Below are 17,686 nucleotides of genomic sequence, written 5' to 3'. Positions count from 1 at the left end.
TACGAGTCTTCTATTGCTGCATAACCAATCACTACACTTAGTGTCTTGAAAGAACCCATGTATGGTCTCATGGTTTCTGTGGCAGGAGGCTGGGTACATATTAGCAGGGTCCTTTGCCCAGAGTGTCACCAGGGTAAAATCATGGTGTTGCCTAGGGTTGCAGTCTCATCTGGGCTCTATGTCCTCTCCCAGATTCAAAGACAGAATCCAGTTCATTATGGCTGGGGAACCAAAGTTTCTACTCCTGGAAGCCAGGTATTCCCCTCCACAATGTGACAGTTTATTTCTTCATGGTAAACAAGAGGATCTTTCTGAATTCTGGGAAGACCTGAACACTTTTAAAAGGCTCATCTGATTAGGTCAGCCCCCCCACAATAATCTTCCCTTTGGTGAATTCAAAGTCAGCTGACGACAGAGTTTAATTACATCAGCAAATCCCATTTGTCAGTATATAAGGTAATCACAGGAGTGAAATTCCATCACATTCATGAGTTCTGCTCACACTGGAGGGGAGGAGATTATACAAAATGTGCACACAGCGGGTAGGAATCTTGGGGACTGTCTTAGTAAAATTCTATGTACCTTAAATCCTCATGACAAGAATATGAAAGGATGGGGGTGCTGGGGTGGCTCAGTGGGTTAAGCCTCTGCTTTCAGCTCAGGTCATGATCCCAAGGTCCTGGGATGGAGCCCCGCATCTGGCTCTCTGCTCAGCGGAAGCCTGTTTCCTCCTCTCTCTCTGCCTGCCTCTCTGCCCACTTGTGATCTGTCAAATAAATAAATAAAATCTTAAAAAAAAAAGAAAATATTAAACATGTGGGTAAGTCTACACAAATATGAACTATTTAAAATAATAACAATACATTTGATTTGTGTAATTAACAAACTAACCATCATCAAAATATCAGATTATAAAAGCATACAAATTCAAAGAGAATAATTAATGTTAAAGAATTCTAACATCTATGTATTGTTTGAAAGAAGTATAAAAATACCTACTAAAGAGACAACGTACATGTTAAGTCTGCAGCACCTGAATGACTCAGTCGGTTAAGCGGCGGGTTCTTGGTTTCAACTCAGGTCACAGTCTCAGAGTTGTGAGATGGAGCCTTGAGCATTGAGACTCTCCTGGGCTCTGCACTCAGCAAGGCGTTGAAGAGTTAGCTTGAGATTCTGTCTCTGCCCCTCCACCCCTTGCTGCAAGCCCTCTTTCTAAAATAAATAAAATCCTTAAGGGGCGCCTGGGTGGCTCAGTGGGTTAAAGCCTCTGCCTTTGGCTCAGGTCATGATCCCAGGGTCCAGGGATCGAGCCCCACATCTGGCTCTCTGCTCTCAGCGGGAGCCTGCTTCCTCCTCTCTCTCTGCCTGCCTCTCTGCTTACTTGTGATCTGTCAAATAAATAAATAAATAAATAAGATCTTAAAAAAAAAATCCTTAAGAAAGGGAGACTGTTAAGTCAAATGTACAGGTTGAAATTTTTTGATTAAACACTAAAGAACCAAAATAGATTAATACTTTCAAAATAAGAGAGGGAGTTTAAAAATGGAAAAAATCCTTTCATTACTCTCTGAGGCTCCCAACCAGACTTCTTCCCCTCCCTCACTTAGGGTCTGACTCAGATCCCAGTCTGGTGGCCCCCTCAGCTTCTCCCAGATTCCTTCCCAATTTCTCTCACAGCCATTTCCCCTAAAGAGTTTCTTGTACATTCAATCCCAACTTAGCGTCTGCTTCTCAGATGATATTCCCGGACTAGCCCAAATCCCCGATTCATTTTATGAAGTGAATAGATCCATGACAGTGAAACAAGTCAATGGCAATATGAGTAAAGAAAAGTACAGGCCAGGGGTGCCTGGCTGGTTCAGTTGGAAGAGCGTGTGACTCTTCATCTTGGGGTCATGAGTTGGAGCCCTGCGTAGGGTGTAGAGATGGCTTAAATAACATTTAAAAAAAAAGAAAGAAAGAAAGTGCAGGCCAGTCTCATTTATGAACATGGTACAAAGTGTTAAACAAAAACCTGAGTATGCTCCATTTAGCAATGTCTACCCAACACAGTGACCAGAAATGCAAGGTTGGCTTAATACTAGAAAATCTATAAAGGTCTTCTAGAAAAAGAAATAAAAGAATAGTGGAAAGAGAAGAACTGAAACTGTTATTTTTCCTAGACAGTGTGATTTTCTGTGTAGAAAAATCAAAGCACCTACAGATAATTCATGAAACTTAGATAATTTATTACAGTCATTCAATAGACAATCAGCACACAAAGGTGAAAGCATCATTCACAATAGCATCAAAATGTAGTACCTGAATTAAATGTAATAAAACCAGTGTAAGATCTTTAAGGATAAAATTTAAAATTTTGTAAAGATATTGGAAAGAATTAAATAGTAGATACAATGGAATCACAGAAGGGTTTGTGTGTGTCTGAGATTTGAAGAGCTGATTCCCAAATGTATATGGCAGAACAAAGACACTGGGAGAAAAACAATGGGCTCCCAGCACCTGCATTAACTGATCTTGCTGCTTGGCTTGTTACTCCGTCTCAACACCAAGTGGGACTCCATAGGTTTGCAGATCCTAGGGGCCACAGGATGAATACTTCCATCAGAGAACTGGCAGGAAATTAGAAGCTGAAACGATCCTCTGGCTAATCTGAGCTTTCATGGCCCTGAGCCAGTAGGAAGAGGAAGTGATTGTTACCCAGACAAGATGATTGATACTTGGAGCCAATAAACAAAAGGCATGATCAGAGGAGGGCTGGGAGCCTGTGAGGACGGCAAGTTAGGGCAGGGGTCGCAGAGGGTCAGTCCATCTTCTCTAGGTTTGTTAGCTGGACTGTGGCATTCCAGAGCCTTTGGGCCACTTGAGGATCCCGAGCAGTTTTAGTGGGAAGAGTTATCATACAGGAACTGCTAAAATGTTTTCCAGAAACACCATCCAGCTCCTTTGCCAAGCTCAGGTAGAGGACTGGGATTGCCCCTTGTTTGGCGTTCTGTAGAGGGGAAGAGAGGGAGTCAGGCCAAACTGACTTTCCCTTGCTGGGGACACACAGAAGCGCAGCGCTGCCCCACCCTCTTCAGGCTAAGCCGGCTCCTCCCCTACCCACCTTACAGAAGAAGCTGAAGAGCCAGAAGCAGAATCGGTATGGCCAAGAGAACTGCTTCATGATCTCTGTGTATACTACACCTGGGTCCACAGAGTTCACAGTCACACCTGAGAGGAGGAGACATGGATAATAGTGCACAGTGAAATGAGAGGGGGATATTGGGAAGAAAGGGGTAAGTGTGGCTCTCCAGTGGGCAACGATTGGAGGATCCTACCAGGTCTGTGGGGCAGAGGTAAGCAGATATTTAGGGGTGGTGCCAAGGAAGTCAGTCCTCTGGAACTTACACAAATAGGTGATATATTCAAGCCAGTGAGGAGATGGGAGTATCGGAAAGCCCTGGGTGAACACAGTGGATGGTGTTGGTTTGGGAGAATACTGAGAGGAGAGATCTGTTGTGAGTGATAAGAGAGTTGGAAAGATCAAAAAAGGAGATTGAAGACAGGGTTGAGGGAACTATCGACTGCACTGATGACCAGTGGGGAGATTAACAGCTGGCCTGGGGGACACTAGGAATAGGTTATGGCCAGAACATGTTGGGTGAGATGTGAAGTGTTGGAGGTGGCACTGGGATGGAGGAATAGGGTGTGTCAGAGGCAATTACCTGTCCCTTGAAGTCTCCGGGCAAGCTCCCCAGTGAAGGAGGTCAAGAGCAGTTTGCTGCAATTGTAGTTCTGGTTAAAAGCCAAAGGCTTCCCAGCCCCTGTCAGATGTTTCTCATCAACATAGCCATGTGCATGCCGAGAGGAAGACACATTCACTACCCGGGCTGACCCTGCCCGTTGTAGGGCCCCTGGGTGAAAAGAGGACCACACTCCTTCAATCCAAGTTCTGGAGTGAACTCCCATGCCCACTCCCCAGCCTGCCTCTCTAGGAGACTCCAAGAGAGCAGAGACCATCCAGGGCTTTCAAGATAGGGTCACTGAGCCCCACACCCCATGTTCCCCAGGCTAAGCACAGGACAGCTTAATGTAAACAAAGTCTTCATTTTCATTAGTTGCTTTCCCAATGTTTTTTTCTCCTCTTTTATTGTAGTATTTGGATTTTTATCTTGCTTTTCTTCCACTTGTCTGCTGGAGTTGCTTTAATTGATCCCTGTTTATGTTTTACCTCACTGGTGGCTAAGAGAGAAAAGCAGAGGTTGGAGACACTGTGAAAGCGATCTTTGGCGTATATGTCACACAAACGTTCATTAGGTATCTGGATTATGGTAGACACCAAGACAGATACTAAGGACATAAGGGTGCTGGATTGAAGGGGGAAGAAATGTATTTAGAGATACTTGGGAAAGTGTGTGTGTGTGTGTGTGTGTGTGTGTGTGTGTGTGTGTGTTTTAAACCAGCTCTCGGAGGCCTGGGTGGCTCAGTTGGTTAAGGATCTACTTTCAGCTCAGCTCATGATCCCAGGGTTCTGAGATCGAGTCCCACATCAGGCTCCTGAGATGGAGTCCCACATCAGGCTCCTTGCTCAGTGGGGAGCCTGCTTCTCCCTTTGCCTGCAGCTCTCCCTGCTTGGGCTTTCTCTCTCTTTCTTTCTTTCTCTGACAAATAAATAAATAAAATCTTTAAAAACCCAGCTATCTTCCAGGGTAACGAAAATAAAATTACAATCAATGGTATAAGTTAAATCTTGGGGCGCCTGGGTGGCTCAGTGGTTAAAGCCTCTGCCTTCGGCTCAGGTCATGATCTCAGGGTCCTGGATCGAGTCCCGCTTTGGGCTCTCTGCTCAGCAGGAAGCCTGCCTCCTCGTCCTCTCTCTCTTTGCCTGCCTCTCTGCCTACTTGTGATCTGTCAAATAAATTAAAAAAAAATCTTTAAAAAAAATAGCATAAGCTAAATCTTTTTAAAAAGTACCTCACTATATATCTCTATCTATACAAAATTTGGATCATATAAAATATGAAAAATAGTAGTTGTCACATACGAGTTTACGGTGTTGAAAATGCCAGAACTATTTTGAGCCGTACATTTAGATTACGAATCACAAATGAAAAACCGAACAGGTGGTATTTAGGCAAAATTTGTTGGGGAGAAAATTATTCTTAAAGAAAACAGACCTGAGATTTGCAGGCATAGTGACATAAAGACCAAAGGGGCTCACAGCCTAGTTGGAGACAGATCCTCATGGAACAGTGTTGATGCGGGAACAGGAATGTACACAAGGGTGGGGGGAGCCCTGCAAGTTGGGGGGGCCGCTGGGGGAGGCATTGGCAGGATCCACAGCACAGGTGATATCTGTGCTGAGTCCTGGCAGAGGAACTAAAGTTAAGTCAGCTAAAAGAGCAGGAAAGGATATTCCTCATAGAAACAAGCACATGTGCCAAAAGCAGAGCCAGAGGGGCGGGGGGGGGGGGGGGGGAACAAGGTCCAAGAGCTACAGAGCATAGCTACAGACTGTTTACTGGAGAGCAGAGCGTGGATTAAGGAAGGGGAGAAGGTGAGGCTCTTAGTCTGCAGGGGGTCTGTGCATGGAAAGAACAGGCTTAGAGTTTCTCCTCTAAAGGATAAATACCTTCCAAGGATATTAAGCAAGTGATGTGGTGAATAATGATTTCCTACAAGCAGGAGAAAGAATGAAGAAGGGGAGGAGATGGGATGCCTGGGTGGCTCAGCCAGTTAAGTGTCTGATTTTGACTCGGGCGGTCCTGGGATTGACTCCTGCATCAGACTCCTTGCTCAGTGGAGAGCCTGCTTTTCCCTCTGTCTGCCACTCCCCCTGCTTGTGCTCTCACTCTCTCTCTCTGACAAATATATAAATAAAATCTTTATAAAGGGAAAGAGAGCGGGGGGGTGGGGGGAGAGAAGACAAGTTTTGAGAAAATAGGACTAGGCAAGCTGTAGACAGGATGTTACAATTTGTCAAAAGGGGGAAAGTTACTACTTGAGAGCCCATAGAGTTTTGCCTTGCTCTTTGTTCTCTTTCCAGTTGGGGCTCATTTAATCGGCCGCTAAGGAGTCCATGAGATCCTGGCAACACGAATTGCCTCTCAAGAGGGGAATGGTAGCTCATTTTCAAGGAGAGGAGAATTTTTAAAAACGTAATCCCTTTTGTACACTTTCAATTTTGTGTTTTGGACACATATTACCTAACCCAAACAATTGATTTTATTTTAAAGAGGCTATTACACAGTCCAGGAGAAAATGTTAGGAAGAAGGCACCTGCCCCTCATTCTGTCCCAGCCTCCCCAGGAGGTTTACTTCCTTGCTCGGAAAGAATTAAAAAATCAGAAAATCAAAGGACTCAAGCCCAAGAGATAGATGCGTTCTGTCTAGATTCCTGGTGGTTCTTGAGCTGTTTGAGAGCAGGAAGTTGGGCTTCTTGGTGTCTATGTTCCTAGTGGTCTAGTGCTCCCCTTAAGAAGCTTTTGTTGGGATGACTGACTCTACTGGTCTAGCTAAAATGCAGATCTGGGGGAAGGAGAGGTGGGATCTTAAACCCTCTCGCTGGTTGTATTTGGGGCTCACTGATTTTATTACCAGCCTCCTACTCCTGACTTGTGTCAGCTGGGTTCCCCTGCTGTGTGAGGGGGGAAAGCATATCGGGTCATCACTCAGTGAGCAGCTGGTGCCAAGCGGAAGGAAGTGGCCATGGGGACAGTAAACCACGAAAATGCCAGGGGAATGGAGAAGCAAGGGTGGCACAGGAGGGAGGTACCCCATTCTCCCTTACCTTGGAGTAGATTTGTAAGCAGGAAGGGCCCAACATAGTTGGTAGCAAAGGTCAAATCAAGGCCCTCTGGGGTTAGTGTCTTGGGGATTCCTGGGAGGAAATGAGAACACAGGTGAGGTAATGGAAGGAGACGAGATCTGGGAGACAAATTGGCATTTAACAGAAATGCCACAGAACATGGCAAGTATGAATTCAGGTTTTTAGGGTCGTGTATGAATTCCAGGTTTTTCAGCAGGGTGCACAGGTTAGGTTTGGTGGATGCCTGTTTTAGGGTCCCTGAACTGGAAAGGAGGCTCCTGAGATGAGTCCGGGGGAAACATACCACAGATTGCAGCATTGTTAACCAGCAGGTGTATCTCAGGAGACTCCTGCAGAAGCCACCGGACAAAGCTCCGGATGGAGGCCATTGAGCTCAAGTCCACCTGGCCGAGCAGGAGGCAGTTACCCTTTGAGACTACTTGGATCTCAGACAGGGCTTGCTGTCCACGCTCCTGGTTCCGGCAGGCAAGGATCACACGGGCCCCACGGCGGGCCAGCTCCTGGGATACAGCCTTCCCTATGCCTGGAGGAGAGCAGCTTCAGAGTAGCCTAGCCTGGGGAGTGACCAGAGAGGCTGGTCCTCGCCCCCACCCTCCCTCCTGGCGCCACTGGGGCCTGAGGCACCTAGTGAGGCCACAGGATGAGAAGAGCACTCACCACTGTTGGCACCGGTCACCACTGCTGTCTTCCCAGTTAGGTCTGTGGAGCACTGCTGGAGGTCCCAAAGATGATACTCATGCCAGAACCACACACTTAGTCGAAGCAGGAGAACCAGCATGAGCAGGACAGACCCAGGGCTCCAGACCAGGGTGCTGAGTAGTAACCACAGTGCCATAGCAAAGACTTGGTGGTCTGCCACCAGGGGAGCTGGGCTGTGGTGGAGGTAAACTGGGGAGGAACTAGTCAAAGCTGAATGCAGATTAGTAATCAGGCTGGGGTAGTGCCTAGGACACAAAATTTAAAGAGGCTACTCACTCTCAGATTTGCTCAAACATGCTGTTTGGACTGGGGAGTAAATTCCACCTTAAATTGCAAGTTTTGGACATTTGATTGCCTCACGGCTCTCTTTAGCCCAGAGCCAGTGCTTCTTTGAAGTGTGTATAGGCTGATGGTTGTCTCCAAGTGAAACTTGGACTTTCACTCTAAGCTGGATTGGTGAATTGCAGGTGTTGGAGAGGCAAGATAGCAAATCCCCCATCTTTAATCAATGTATGCTTAAGCAGCCCCTACTGCAAGGAGACTGAGTGATTCCAACGGAGACAGACCCCTCTTGCAGCCCTTATGTCTACTCCTCTGGGGAGAGGGGGACGGTTCTCCAGAATGCCACTGCTGGGGAGCAACAGTGACCCAGTGCAGGGTCTCCCAAGGGTGGAAACGGGGTCATTCCCTGGAACCAGTGTTCTGTATCCTTCTAGGACTGTAGGGCAACTGCTCCTGATTGAGCGCCCTTGGAAGAAACCGACAAAGACATCAGGTCAACTCTTCAGGCAACTCAGGTGTTTATTGGGCAAGCAGAAAGAAGGAACGCACCACCTGAGCTTTAGGGCCCAGAATAGGGTAGGTGCTCGGGGAGGAGTGACCACACTTTGGGCTTTGGGTTCTTCATTATTTGTCTCACGGACACCTGAGGATTTGGGACACCTGTCTGGATGGGCTGCTGCTCAATGGGAAGAGAGGTGCCACTTTCCCTGTCCTCCTGCTGGGGTGCTGCAGCCCTGAGCAGCACCTGGGTGGTTGGGTTCCACATGCTCACACCAGGAGCCAGCTTCATTGCGTCAGGCAGCAACATGGGCTTCCACATCACCTGGGACGTGGCCTCAAGGACTCGGGGTACCGTATATGGCCCCCTGCGAGGATCCTGACCCTCCCGGTCGCCGGGATCCAGGCCCTGTGGATTTACGCGGCTGCGGCCAGCCCATATCTCACCCAGCAACTCAGCCTCCCCCTCCCAGCCACTGGGCCACTTGGCACCAGGCCACAGTTTGGGTTTGGGGCTCCGGGCCAGATCAGAGAAAGCCAGATGAGTGGCAAGAAAGCCAAGCCCAGGTTTGGGAAAGGGCAACTTTGACCCAAAGCCTGGTGATGGTAGGCCTAGGCTTAAAGTTGGGGATTGGAGGCCAGGGCCCAGGCCCAAGGCAGGGAAATGAACGCTAGGCGGGAGAGAGAAGAAAACTGTCGGGGAGACATGGGCACCAGGTCTGGGCGCTAGGGATCTAGCGGGAGCCTCAGGAGTCTTGGTCTTCCTGACCCTCTGGCGCCCGCGGTAGGCTTCCAAGGGGCGTGCCTCGGCGTCCGGAACCAGAACCTCGGCCAGAGGGCGCACCCAGTGGCGCGGCAGGCGCCTGGGGTCCAGACGCACCCCAGTCTTGCGACCCATCCTATAGCGAGGCCGGCTCCGCAGCGGGTCCTCCAACCTAGGCTGCTGTGGCTCTAATGAGGCCGAGGGGAGGAGCGTGGTGGGGCTGCCCGCAGAGAGGCCAATCCCCAACACGCCCGAGTCGATGAGGGGCACATCCTCCTCGATGAGAGGAACGTCCTCCTCCTTGAGCTTCAGCCAGTCCCCAGATACGTGTGGCTGGGACGTGCAACAATAGAGGCCCTCCAGCGAGAACTGGGAGCCCCCGGGCTGTGCCGCCTGGGTCAAGGCCTGGGTGCTGGCTACCTGGGACAGCTCCATAGAAGGGTGGACACTGCCATTGGGAGCCATCTCCACCGACGATTGGCGGCTCGCTTTCAAGGACCGCACTGTGGCCTGGTGGTCTCTGGCCTGGACGTCCAAGTCCTCTAAAGGACCCTGGGACCCTGTGTCCTGAAACAGCTCTGGGGTAGGTGGCGGGCCCTGAGTGACTGGCAGCTCTGGAGAATGTTCCCAAGATTCCATCTGCTCCTGAGAGCCTCTCCCCATCCACCATGTTCCTAGAGACATCCGATCCTCGCTCCCTTGGTCCTAGAGAAATGCATTGGGAGTAGGGGGTAGAGGGTACATAGTGAGACCTTGGAAAGAGGAGACAGGAACTAAGGGTAGAGGAGTCCAGAGAGGCTCGGTGGGGCTCAGGGTAGGGGTGTGGGGATCAGAGGGAGCTGGGGGTTGGGCTTACCTCGTTTTGGAAAGTCTCCTCTGGGCTCATGGAGGCGGGGGCATGCAGCACAGGCACTGATCCCTGAGCCCAGGCATCTGTCGTGCATGCCAACGGTTCCTCATCCTCGCCCCACGTGGGGTCCTCAGCCACTGCTGATTCTCCCTCATCCCTGGCTAGGAAGCGCCACTCAGTGATCTGCAGCATGGCCTCCCGGGCCTGGCTAATGGTGAATGGAATGCACTGTGGAGATGAGAAAGGATCTCAGCCCAGAGTGGGCTGGATGGATGGGTGGGTGTGGGTGGAGATGGGTCTGGAGAACCTGGATCCAGGCACCTGCTGGGTCAAGTAGACTTTGAAGGCAGAGTCCATGACTCGCGCCAGCAGATCAGCCAAGATGTCCCCCACAACATCCTCTCCCTCCTCCAGAGCCATGAGTGCCATCCATTCAGCCTCCGTGAGCCGCCCAGGCACGATGTCCACCTGTGGCGCCTGCACTGTAGGGGGCCGCGTCTTTTCTGCCTTGGATCGGGTCACCCCACGGTCCCGGATCTGTCTCTCCTGCCTCTGTGAGGAAAGAACAGGGCAATCAGGGCAGGAAACAGATAAGTGGAATGGAGAAGCAGCTATAGACTAGGAGGAAGCTTTCTCAAGCCGTCCAGTAGGAAGGAAAAGCCTTTTGAAAGGAGAAATTTACTAACAGCCTACTACATGTCAAATTTATTTTAGATATTTGACCTTGGTAATTTACTTTTTTAATATTTATCTATTTAGGGGTGCCTGGGTGGCTCAGTCATTGGGCGTCTGCCTTTGGCTTGGATCATGATCCTGGGCTCCTGGGATTGGGCACTGCATCGGGTTCTCTGCTTGGTGGGAAGCCTGCTTCTCCCTCTCCCACTCCCCCTGCTTATGTTTCCTTTTCACTGTGTCTCTCTCTGTCAAATAAATAAATAAAATCATTAAAAAGTTTATTTATTTATTGGGGGGAGGGGCAGAAGGAGAAAATCCCTGCTGAGTGGGAGGAGACTCCCTGCTGAGTGGGGAGTTGGACATGGGGCTTGATCTCTGGACCCTGAGATTATGACCTGAGCTCAAATCAAGAGTAGGAGGCTTAACTGACTGATCTAGCCAGGCACCCCTGGCCTAACTAATTCAATTTTCATTTTTTTTAATTTTTTAAAAAATTTTATTTATTTATTTGAGTGAGAGAGCACCAGCAGGGGGCAGTAGAGGGAGAGGCAGGCTCCCCACCAAGCAGGAAGCTGGATGCTGGCTTGATCCCAGGACTCTGGGATCATGACTTGAGCCAAAGGCAGATGCTTAACCATCTGAGCCACCCAGGAACCCTGCTAATTTAATTTTCATGACAGCTCACTAAACCCATTTTACAAAGAAACTGGAAGGACACAGGTTAACCAGCGCTTGATTGAGATTACAGAGTACACCCTGGCTATGTAGAGCTCTAACACCACAGTCTCTTGCTATTGGCACTAGTTCAAAAGGTTCAAAGTTCTTGAGAGTTCAGAAAAATTAAGGATAAGTCAATAAATGGTTAGTGTTTAAAGAACACTAGTCTCCTTCTCTCCCCCAAATCAACTTAGATGATGATCATTTTACAACACTCATCTAAATAATGGATTAAAGGATACACACACACACACACACACACACACACACACACACACACAAATAAAACAAAAATATAAGCAAAAAATAAAATGTAGGAAAAATAGATTAAATTGTCATATAATCTCTGGGTGAGAAAAAAACTGCCGAAGCATAAAAATTATGTAAGAAATAATAAAGAGGGTACTTGGGTGGCTCAGTGGGTTAAGCCTCTGCCTTCGGTGCAGCTCATGATCCCAGGGTCCTGGGATTGAGCCCCACATCGGGCTCTCCGCTCAGCAGGGAGCCTGCTTCCCTCTCTCTCTCTGCCTGCCTCTCTGCCTACTTGTGATCTCTCTCTGTGTGTCAAATAAATAAAATCTTTAAAAAAAGAAATAATAAAGAAATAGCTAGAGAGGGGCGCCTGGGTGGCTCAGTGGGTTAAAGCCTCTGCCTTCGGCTCAGGTCGTGATCCCAGAGTCCTGGGATCGAGCCCCGAATCGGGTTCTCTGCCCGGGCAGGGAGCCTGCTTCTTCCTCTCTCTGCCTGCCTCTCCTGCCTACTGTGATCTCTGTCAAATAAATAAATAAAATCTTAAAAAAAAATAGCTAGAGAGTTACATACATATAGGCAAAATTTTCCTGTACTTTTTAAAAATTTTTATTTTATTCATTTATTTGACAGAAAGAGACAGCAGGCAGATGCTTAATGACTGAGCCACCCAGGCACACCTTCCTGTACTTATTTTTAAGACACTCCTAATTACAAGTTGACAGTAGTTACCATTTACTGGCACCTAAGCATATCAGTTACAAACACTGACTCAAGTCCTACATTTTTAGACTACATACTATTTTTATCCCCATTTTACAGAATTTGTCCAGATCACACAGCAAGGTAGTAGTGAAATCATAATTCATATGTAGGTCTGTCTGACTCTAGAGCCTGACTTTATCCTGCTTTCCAAAATAAAAGAAAAAATTGCAAAAAATATGAAAAAGGATAAATATCCCCAAGTATATTAAAAACCCACATAAAAAATAAAATCATAAGACCCCAAGGATAATAAGCAAAGGACATAACATTACACAAAAAATGGAACTGTAAATGACTAATAAACATTTGAAAAGATGTCCAACCTTCAAAAATATCAATTCCAATTTTATGAACACATCCAAAGGCATATCCTGAAATGAAAATAAAATTATATCCTCCAGTAGACCCTCCAATAGACCCTCTGCTGTCATTTATAATAGCAGAATATTGAAAATATCTAACAAAAAGAGAATATATGGCTAATTGTGTGCCCTCTATACTAAGGAATATTATGCAATGATTAAAGATAATTTTAGGAAGAATTTGCAATATAGGTAATGATAAATGAAAGAAACAGTATACAAAATTACATACCAAGTGTCAACTCTGATGTATAAATCAGTATATGTTAAAGAAAAGGAAAACATCAAAATTGTCACAGTGGATATGTTTCTTTCTTGCGCTCTATCTTGTAAGTTCTCTACAATGAGTCTGTGTCCTTTTGTAATAAAAAAAATCATATAAAAGAAAAAAACTAGTTACATAAATTCATTTTAGGGACATAGGAAACTTATAGGAAGATTCTTGGGAGCCTTCTCCTTTCCTACATGTCTCCCTTCACTTGGTTCCTTCCAAAATTTACCTCTAAAAGTAATCTTTCCAAACTTTACCTCCTCACCCCAACCTTATTGCCTCCTATGAGACGTCCCCTCAAATTCATTCTCTGTCATATCTGTTGTTTCCTAAACATTACACTGAACTCAAAGTCCCTTAAGCCTCATTTCCTTTCTCTGCTAATGAAAACAGCCCTGGTGGCAAGCCCAGGGAATAGCCCACAGACCAGTCCAGGCAGGTAGAGCTGGGAGAGGAGAGCCAGTTCCTTAGACTTACCCTCCCAGCCTCTCATCTGCCACTCCTGACGGTGACTGTACCTAGATGTAGCCTCTAGAGGCCAGAGATATTATCGCACAAAGTCTCCTCAAATCTGTTTTATTTAAAAATTTCTTGGTTTGGGGGGCAGCTGGGTGGCTCAGTAGGTTAAGCCTCCACTCTTGATTTTGGCTCTGGTCATGATCTCACAGTGGTGAGATCAAGCCCCTGCATGGAGCTCCCAGTCAGCGCGGAGTCCGCTTGAGATTTTCTCTCTCCTTCTCCCTCTGCCCCTCCACAACTCCCTGTCTCTCGTGGGCTCTCTCGCTCTCAAATAAAAATAAATCTTTAAAAAAAAAAAAAAAGTCTGGCTTTTAAACAACTTGACTTTCAAATACAGCCTCAGAGCTGTTGTTTAACCCATTCCTTCCTCCTAAAATCCTTGAAAGGGAGTTTATTTAGAAACACCTCTCCCCAGTGCCCGACCAATTCTGGCTTATCCATTTGAATGGGTGCCTCAGTGTAAGAGACTTACTACATGCCTTAGCTGCTTCCAAAGTCAATTCCCGTTCTTGGGCACTGAACCATACATTTGACTTTTTCCTTCAGGTTCCGAGTGTGACAAAGCGTGTTAGTGTGCGTGGTGCAGGTGCAGATTTTCTGCCCCAAACCGACGTGGCTTCCTTGGTCGCCATGTACGCCCGCGTGGTGGGCTGGCGGCGGCTGGCGTGGGGCGGACCCACGGTTCCCCACGCCGACCTTAAAAGCCAGTCCGACTCTGGCCCACCCCCATCTGAGCTGAAGCTCACCGAGCCTTCGTGAGCCATTGCCGCAGCTGTCGCTCCAACCCCGCTGCTTCGGCTTCCCTTCCTTGATGCTGCCACCTCCGCCTAACCGTCTCCCAAGCAACCGCGCCTTGCACCTAGCCCCGGACCTAGAGGAGAGAGCCTCGCCCCGCTCACGGTTGCCCTGGCAACCGCGCCGCGCTCCGCACGTTTGGGTTGCTCGGCTCCGCCCAATGGCCGTGCGTGCGTGCGTCGTCTCTATGGTGGCGGCGGGTTCGGAGGGACCGATCGATTCCCCGAGTCAGGCAAGCCACCCTGGGGCTGCGGGTGTGACTTCTGGCCCGGGCCGGGGGGTTCGGGGAGCCAGCTGAGAGAAGAAGGGTCTGGGGGCTACCCTGCCTCATCTGCCTTCGCTCGGGCGCTTGGCGCCACCAGGTCCTGTGCCATCACCGTTCCTCCTCTGGGATTTCCCCATCGCCCCATTAACGCAGCTCTGGGGCTCCCCTTTCCTGCTCCACAAGACCTCCCCACGCCGGACTCCCCTGTTGCAGTCCTCGGGTTCCCCCATCACATTCTGACCTCAGTGGTCTCCTTCAGTGCCTCACGACAGCACCCCCCATTCCTCCCGCAGGAATCACCACTGTCGTGTTTCCTGCGCGCCTGTGATTTGGACCTTTCTCCGCTAGGATGTTCCGCCGGGAGCGCCCGATTCCCCTTCGAGGTTCGGCCGCACCCCTGTGCAATAACCTCAGTGTGCTGCAGGTGCCCTCCCGAAACCTCACACATTTTGGGGTAGTCCATGGACCCAGCGCCCAGCTTCTCAGCGCTGCTCCTGAGGGTGTCCCCTTGGCCCAGCGCCAGCTCCACGCTAAGGAGGGTGCCGGAGTGAGCCCTCCACTTATCACCCAGGTGAGGCATTGAATTGAGAATGGTGTTGCTGAACCCAGTCCTCATCTCTGTCCTTTCTTTCCAAGCCTCAGGAATAGGTCTTCCCTAACCCTCTGATTTTCCACTCTGGAGACCTCTGTCCTTCAGTCTGACCACTTCTTCCTACTCTGGGCCATTTCCCTATAGGTCCATTGGTGTGTCCTCCCCTTCCGAGTGTTGCTGGTACTCACCTCACATAGAGGAATACAGGTAAGAAGAGCTTCCTATCCTCCCCCACGAGAGTCTTTTCAACTCTTCCCCCAGGCCCGAAAATACTTCCCCACTTACCTCTAAACACTTACAAACTTTTTACATGTTTAGCCCATTCTTCCTTATTTCTCATCTTCATTCCTTCCATCTTTTCCAGTTCCCAAGTGCTATCTCCTATACCTGCCCCTTTACTAGCTGTATGACCTCAGGCAATTTAATTAACTTCTCAGAGCCTCAGTGTCCTGAGATGGAAATAAAAGTAGTGCCTGCCTCCCACAGTTGTTTCAAGGGTTATATACCTGCTTCTCACACATGGTTTGTCAGCTCAGGGGAGTGCGACTCTAAGGCTAACCTGTATGTGAACTACTCAGCATAGCTCTGCAAAAGTCAGCTGGATGTGCCCCCATCCTTGCTCTTGTCTTCCAGATGTACGAGTCAGATGGCTCTGTCATGGTCTATTGGCATGCACTGGACTCTGGAGATGCATCTCCAGGTACCTGCAGGACTGAGTGGGGTGGGGGTAGGGAGTATTTGGTGGGGCCGGCGGAGGTGCTATTTCTAATAGTTTTCCCCTTTCATACTCAGTACAGGCTGTGTTTGCCCGAGGAATTGCTTCCAGTGGCCGCTTCATCTGTGTGGGTAAGGGGGCCAAAGGCAGGGCATTGGGGGGTGCTACGGCATAGGGGTGCAGGCTTTGCCCGGGATGATGCTGAAGGTTTGAGGGAATTTTTGAAGGTTAGAGGGAAGGGTGGGAGTGAAGGGGGCTCTTATAGAGACTGCAGAAAGCCATGGCAGGCTTCAGAGGAGCAGGATAGGATAGAGTAATTGTAGTCAACCGAGGAGCGGAGCTGTTGGAGCAGTGAGTGGTGGGTTTGCTACAGAGGTTTCTGGGGTGGAGGGAGTGCTATGTGTGGTGGTTGGAGACGCGGGAGGATCAGGAAGCCATCAGTGGGGCACTGGTTCTGCAGGAACGTGGTCGGGCCGGGTGTTGGTGTTTGACATCCCAGCCAAGGGTCCCAACATTGTACTAAGTGAAGAGCTGGCTGGGCACCAGACATCAGTCACAGACATTGCGACCGAGCCTGCCCAGGGACAGGTGAGTGGATTCCCCCTACTTATTCCAGTGAGCCTGGGAGCCTCCCACTTTGGCGGGCGGCAGACCTGGGTTTAAGAATTGACTCCACTGCTAAGCAGCTGGATCACTTTGGGCAAATTGCTGCCCTTTCCCAGGCTTCAGCAACCTCAAGTCCAGTGATGAAATCGGATTTTCCACTTACGTGGCATTTAATAGCTCACGAACACTTTTCAGTCCTGGTGTGAACTGAGGAGTTGGGACAGATGGTGTCTAAGATACTTTCCAACTCTGACGTGTGCAGCTTCCTTTTCTGGACTTGCCAAGTCCTGCCCACCTCCAGTGCCACTCTCTTCAGGAAGCCATCCCCCTATTCCTGCTCCCACTGATCTCCCTTAGCTGAGCCCTGAATTGGTACTAGCCTCAAAGACAACTCTTGTCTCCCTAATTGGATTACAAACCTCTTGAGAACAGGGTATGTACGTTCTCATTCATATCCTCCATTGCACCTGACCCAGCGCTGGGCCCAGGGACTATGTTTGTTGCCTGGGGTTGGGGACTGTCCAGGGGCCTGGACTCTAGTCATGACTGTGACTGGCTTACTGCAGGACCTCCAGATCATAACACTGGGGCCTCAGCTTCCTCATCCATCCAGTGAGGGCGGTTATATACCCCGCTCCTCACACGTGGTTTGCAGGTCTGGGGAGTGAAATTCTAAGGAATGCAAGGGAGGCACTTTATGCATCCCGAGGGAACCCCGCATCCAGCCGATAAGGGCTCCACATATTGCCCTTTCCCTGGAGAGGCAAAGATGCAGATGCTACCTCCCTTCCCCTCCTGCCCTGTATATAGGACCCAGCAGGGGAGGAAGGGAAGGACTGATCCTGCTTTTCTCCTCAGGACTGCATGGCTGACGTGGTGACAGCAGATAACTCAGGCTTGCTGTGTGTCTGGCGGTCAGGGCCCAAGTTCAAATTAGTGACCCAAATTCCAGGATTTGGGTAGGTGAGGCGGAAGGGGGTGGACGCCTTCCTGAGGGGTCAGAGGAAATTAAACTGGTTTATCACCCTTGCAGGGTCCCATGCCCTTCTGTGCAGCTGTGGCATGGGACAGTAGCAGCAGGCTATGGCGATGGGCAAGTGCGTCTATATGAGGCCAGTACAGGAACTCTGCACGTCCAGATCAGCGCCCACGCCCGGGCCATCTGTGCCCTGGACCTGGCTCCCGAGGTGGGCAAGGTCAGTCTCCTCCTCCATCCCTACGTACCTGTGTCCCTGGTGCTGGGACATTGAGAGGA

At 49.2% G+C, this 17,686-nt stretch overlaps 3 protein-coding genes across 6 annotated transcripts in view; 1 reads left to right on the top strand and 2 right to left on the bottom strand.

Annotated features, from left to right (window-relative positions):
- Positions 1-17,686, top strand: part of WDR54 (WD repeat domain 54) — a 32,380-nt gene that overhangs the window by 14,228 nt on the left and 466 nt on the right. The window contains exons 1-8 of one of the 3 annotated variants that reach the window (XM_032880770.1): positions 14,405-14,485; positions 14,812-15,089; positions 15,255-15,317; positions 15,744-15,810; positions 15,903-15,956; positions 16,286-16,413; positions 17,290-17,390; positions 17,465-17,627. In XM_032880770.1, the coding sequence (XP_032736661.1) occupies positions 14,868-15,089; positions 15,255-15,317; positions 15,744-15,810; positions 15,903-15,956; positions 16,286-16,413; positions 17,290-17,390; positions 17,465-17,627 (798 nt within the window). In that variant the 5' untranslated portion in view covers positions 14,405-14,485; positions 14,812-14,867. Of the gene's footprint in view, positions 1-14,404; positions 14,486-14,811; positions 15,090-15,254; positions 15,318-15,743; positions 15,811-15,902; positions 15,957-16,285; positions 16,414-17,289; positions 17,391-17,464; positions 17,628-17,686 lie in introns of those variants that run through there. The other 2 variants (XM_032880772.1, XM_032880771.1) reach the window with 2 other exon arrangements.
- LOC116881163 (retinol dehydrogenase 12-like) lies at positions 2,208-7,791 on the bottom strand. Its single transcript, XM_032880773.1, has 6 exons — positions 7,466-7,791; positions 7,092-7,331; positions 6,770-6,859; positions 3,705-3,893; positions 3,104-3,210; positions 2,208-2,989 (listed from the first exon to the last, which is right to left on the bottom strand). Exons 1-6 carry the CDS (start codon positions 7,641-7,643, stop codon positions 2,801-2,803), a joined length of 993 nt encoding a protein of 330 aa, XP_032736664.1. The 5' UTR covers positions 7,644-7,791; the 3' UTR covers positions 2,208-2,800.
- On the bottom strand, positions 8,028-14,296 carry CUNH2orf81 (chromosome unknown C2orf81 homolog). Of its 2 annotated transcripts, none has more exons than XM_032880752.1 (4): positions 14,205-14,296; positions 10,222-10,452; positions 9,907-10,128; positions 8,028-9,755 (listed from the first exon to the last, which is right to left on the bottom strand). In XM_032880752.1, the coding sequence occupies exons 1-4, from the start codon at positions 14,220-14,222 to the stop codon at positions 8,349-8,351; spliced, it is 1,878 nt and encodes a 625-aa protein (XP_032736643.1). In that variant the 5' UTR covers positions 14,223-14,296; the 3' UTR covers positions 8,028-8,348. The 2 variants fall into 2 exon arrangements, with proteins under 2 accessions (XP_032736643.1, XP_032736644.1); XM_032880753.1 differs by having other exon boundaries at positions 10,369-10,452.

This window comes from Lontra canadensis, unplaced genomic scaffold (assembly GCF_010015895.1).
Source record: "Lontra canadensis isolate GAN:19392208 unplaced genomic scaffold, GSC_riverotter_1.0 scaffold71, whole genome shotgun sequence".
NCBI lineage: Eukaryota > Metazoa > Chordata > Mammalia > Carnivora > Mustelidae > Lontra > Lontra canadensis.
This window is presented reverse-complemented; position numbering and strand designations above follow the sequence as displayed.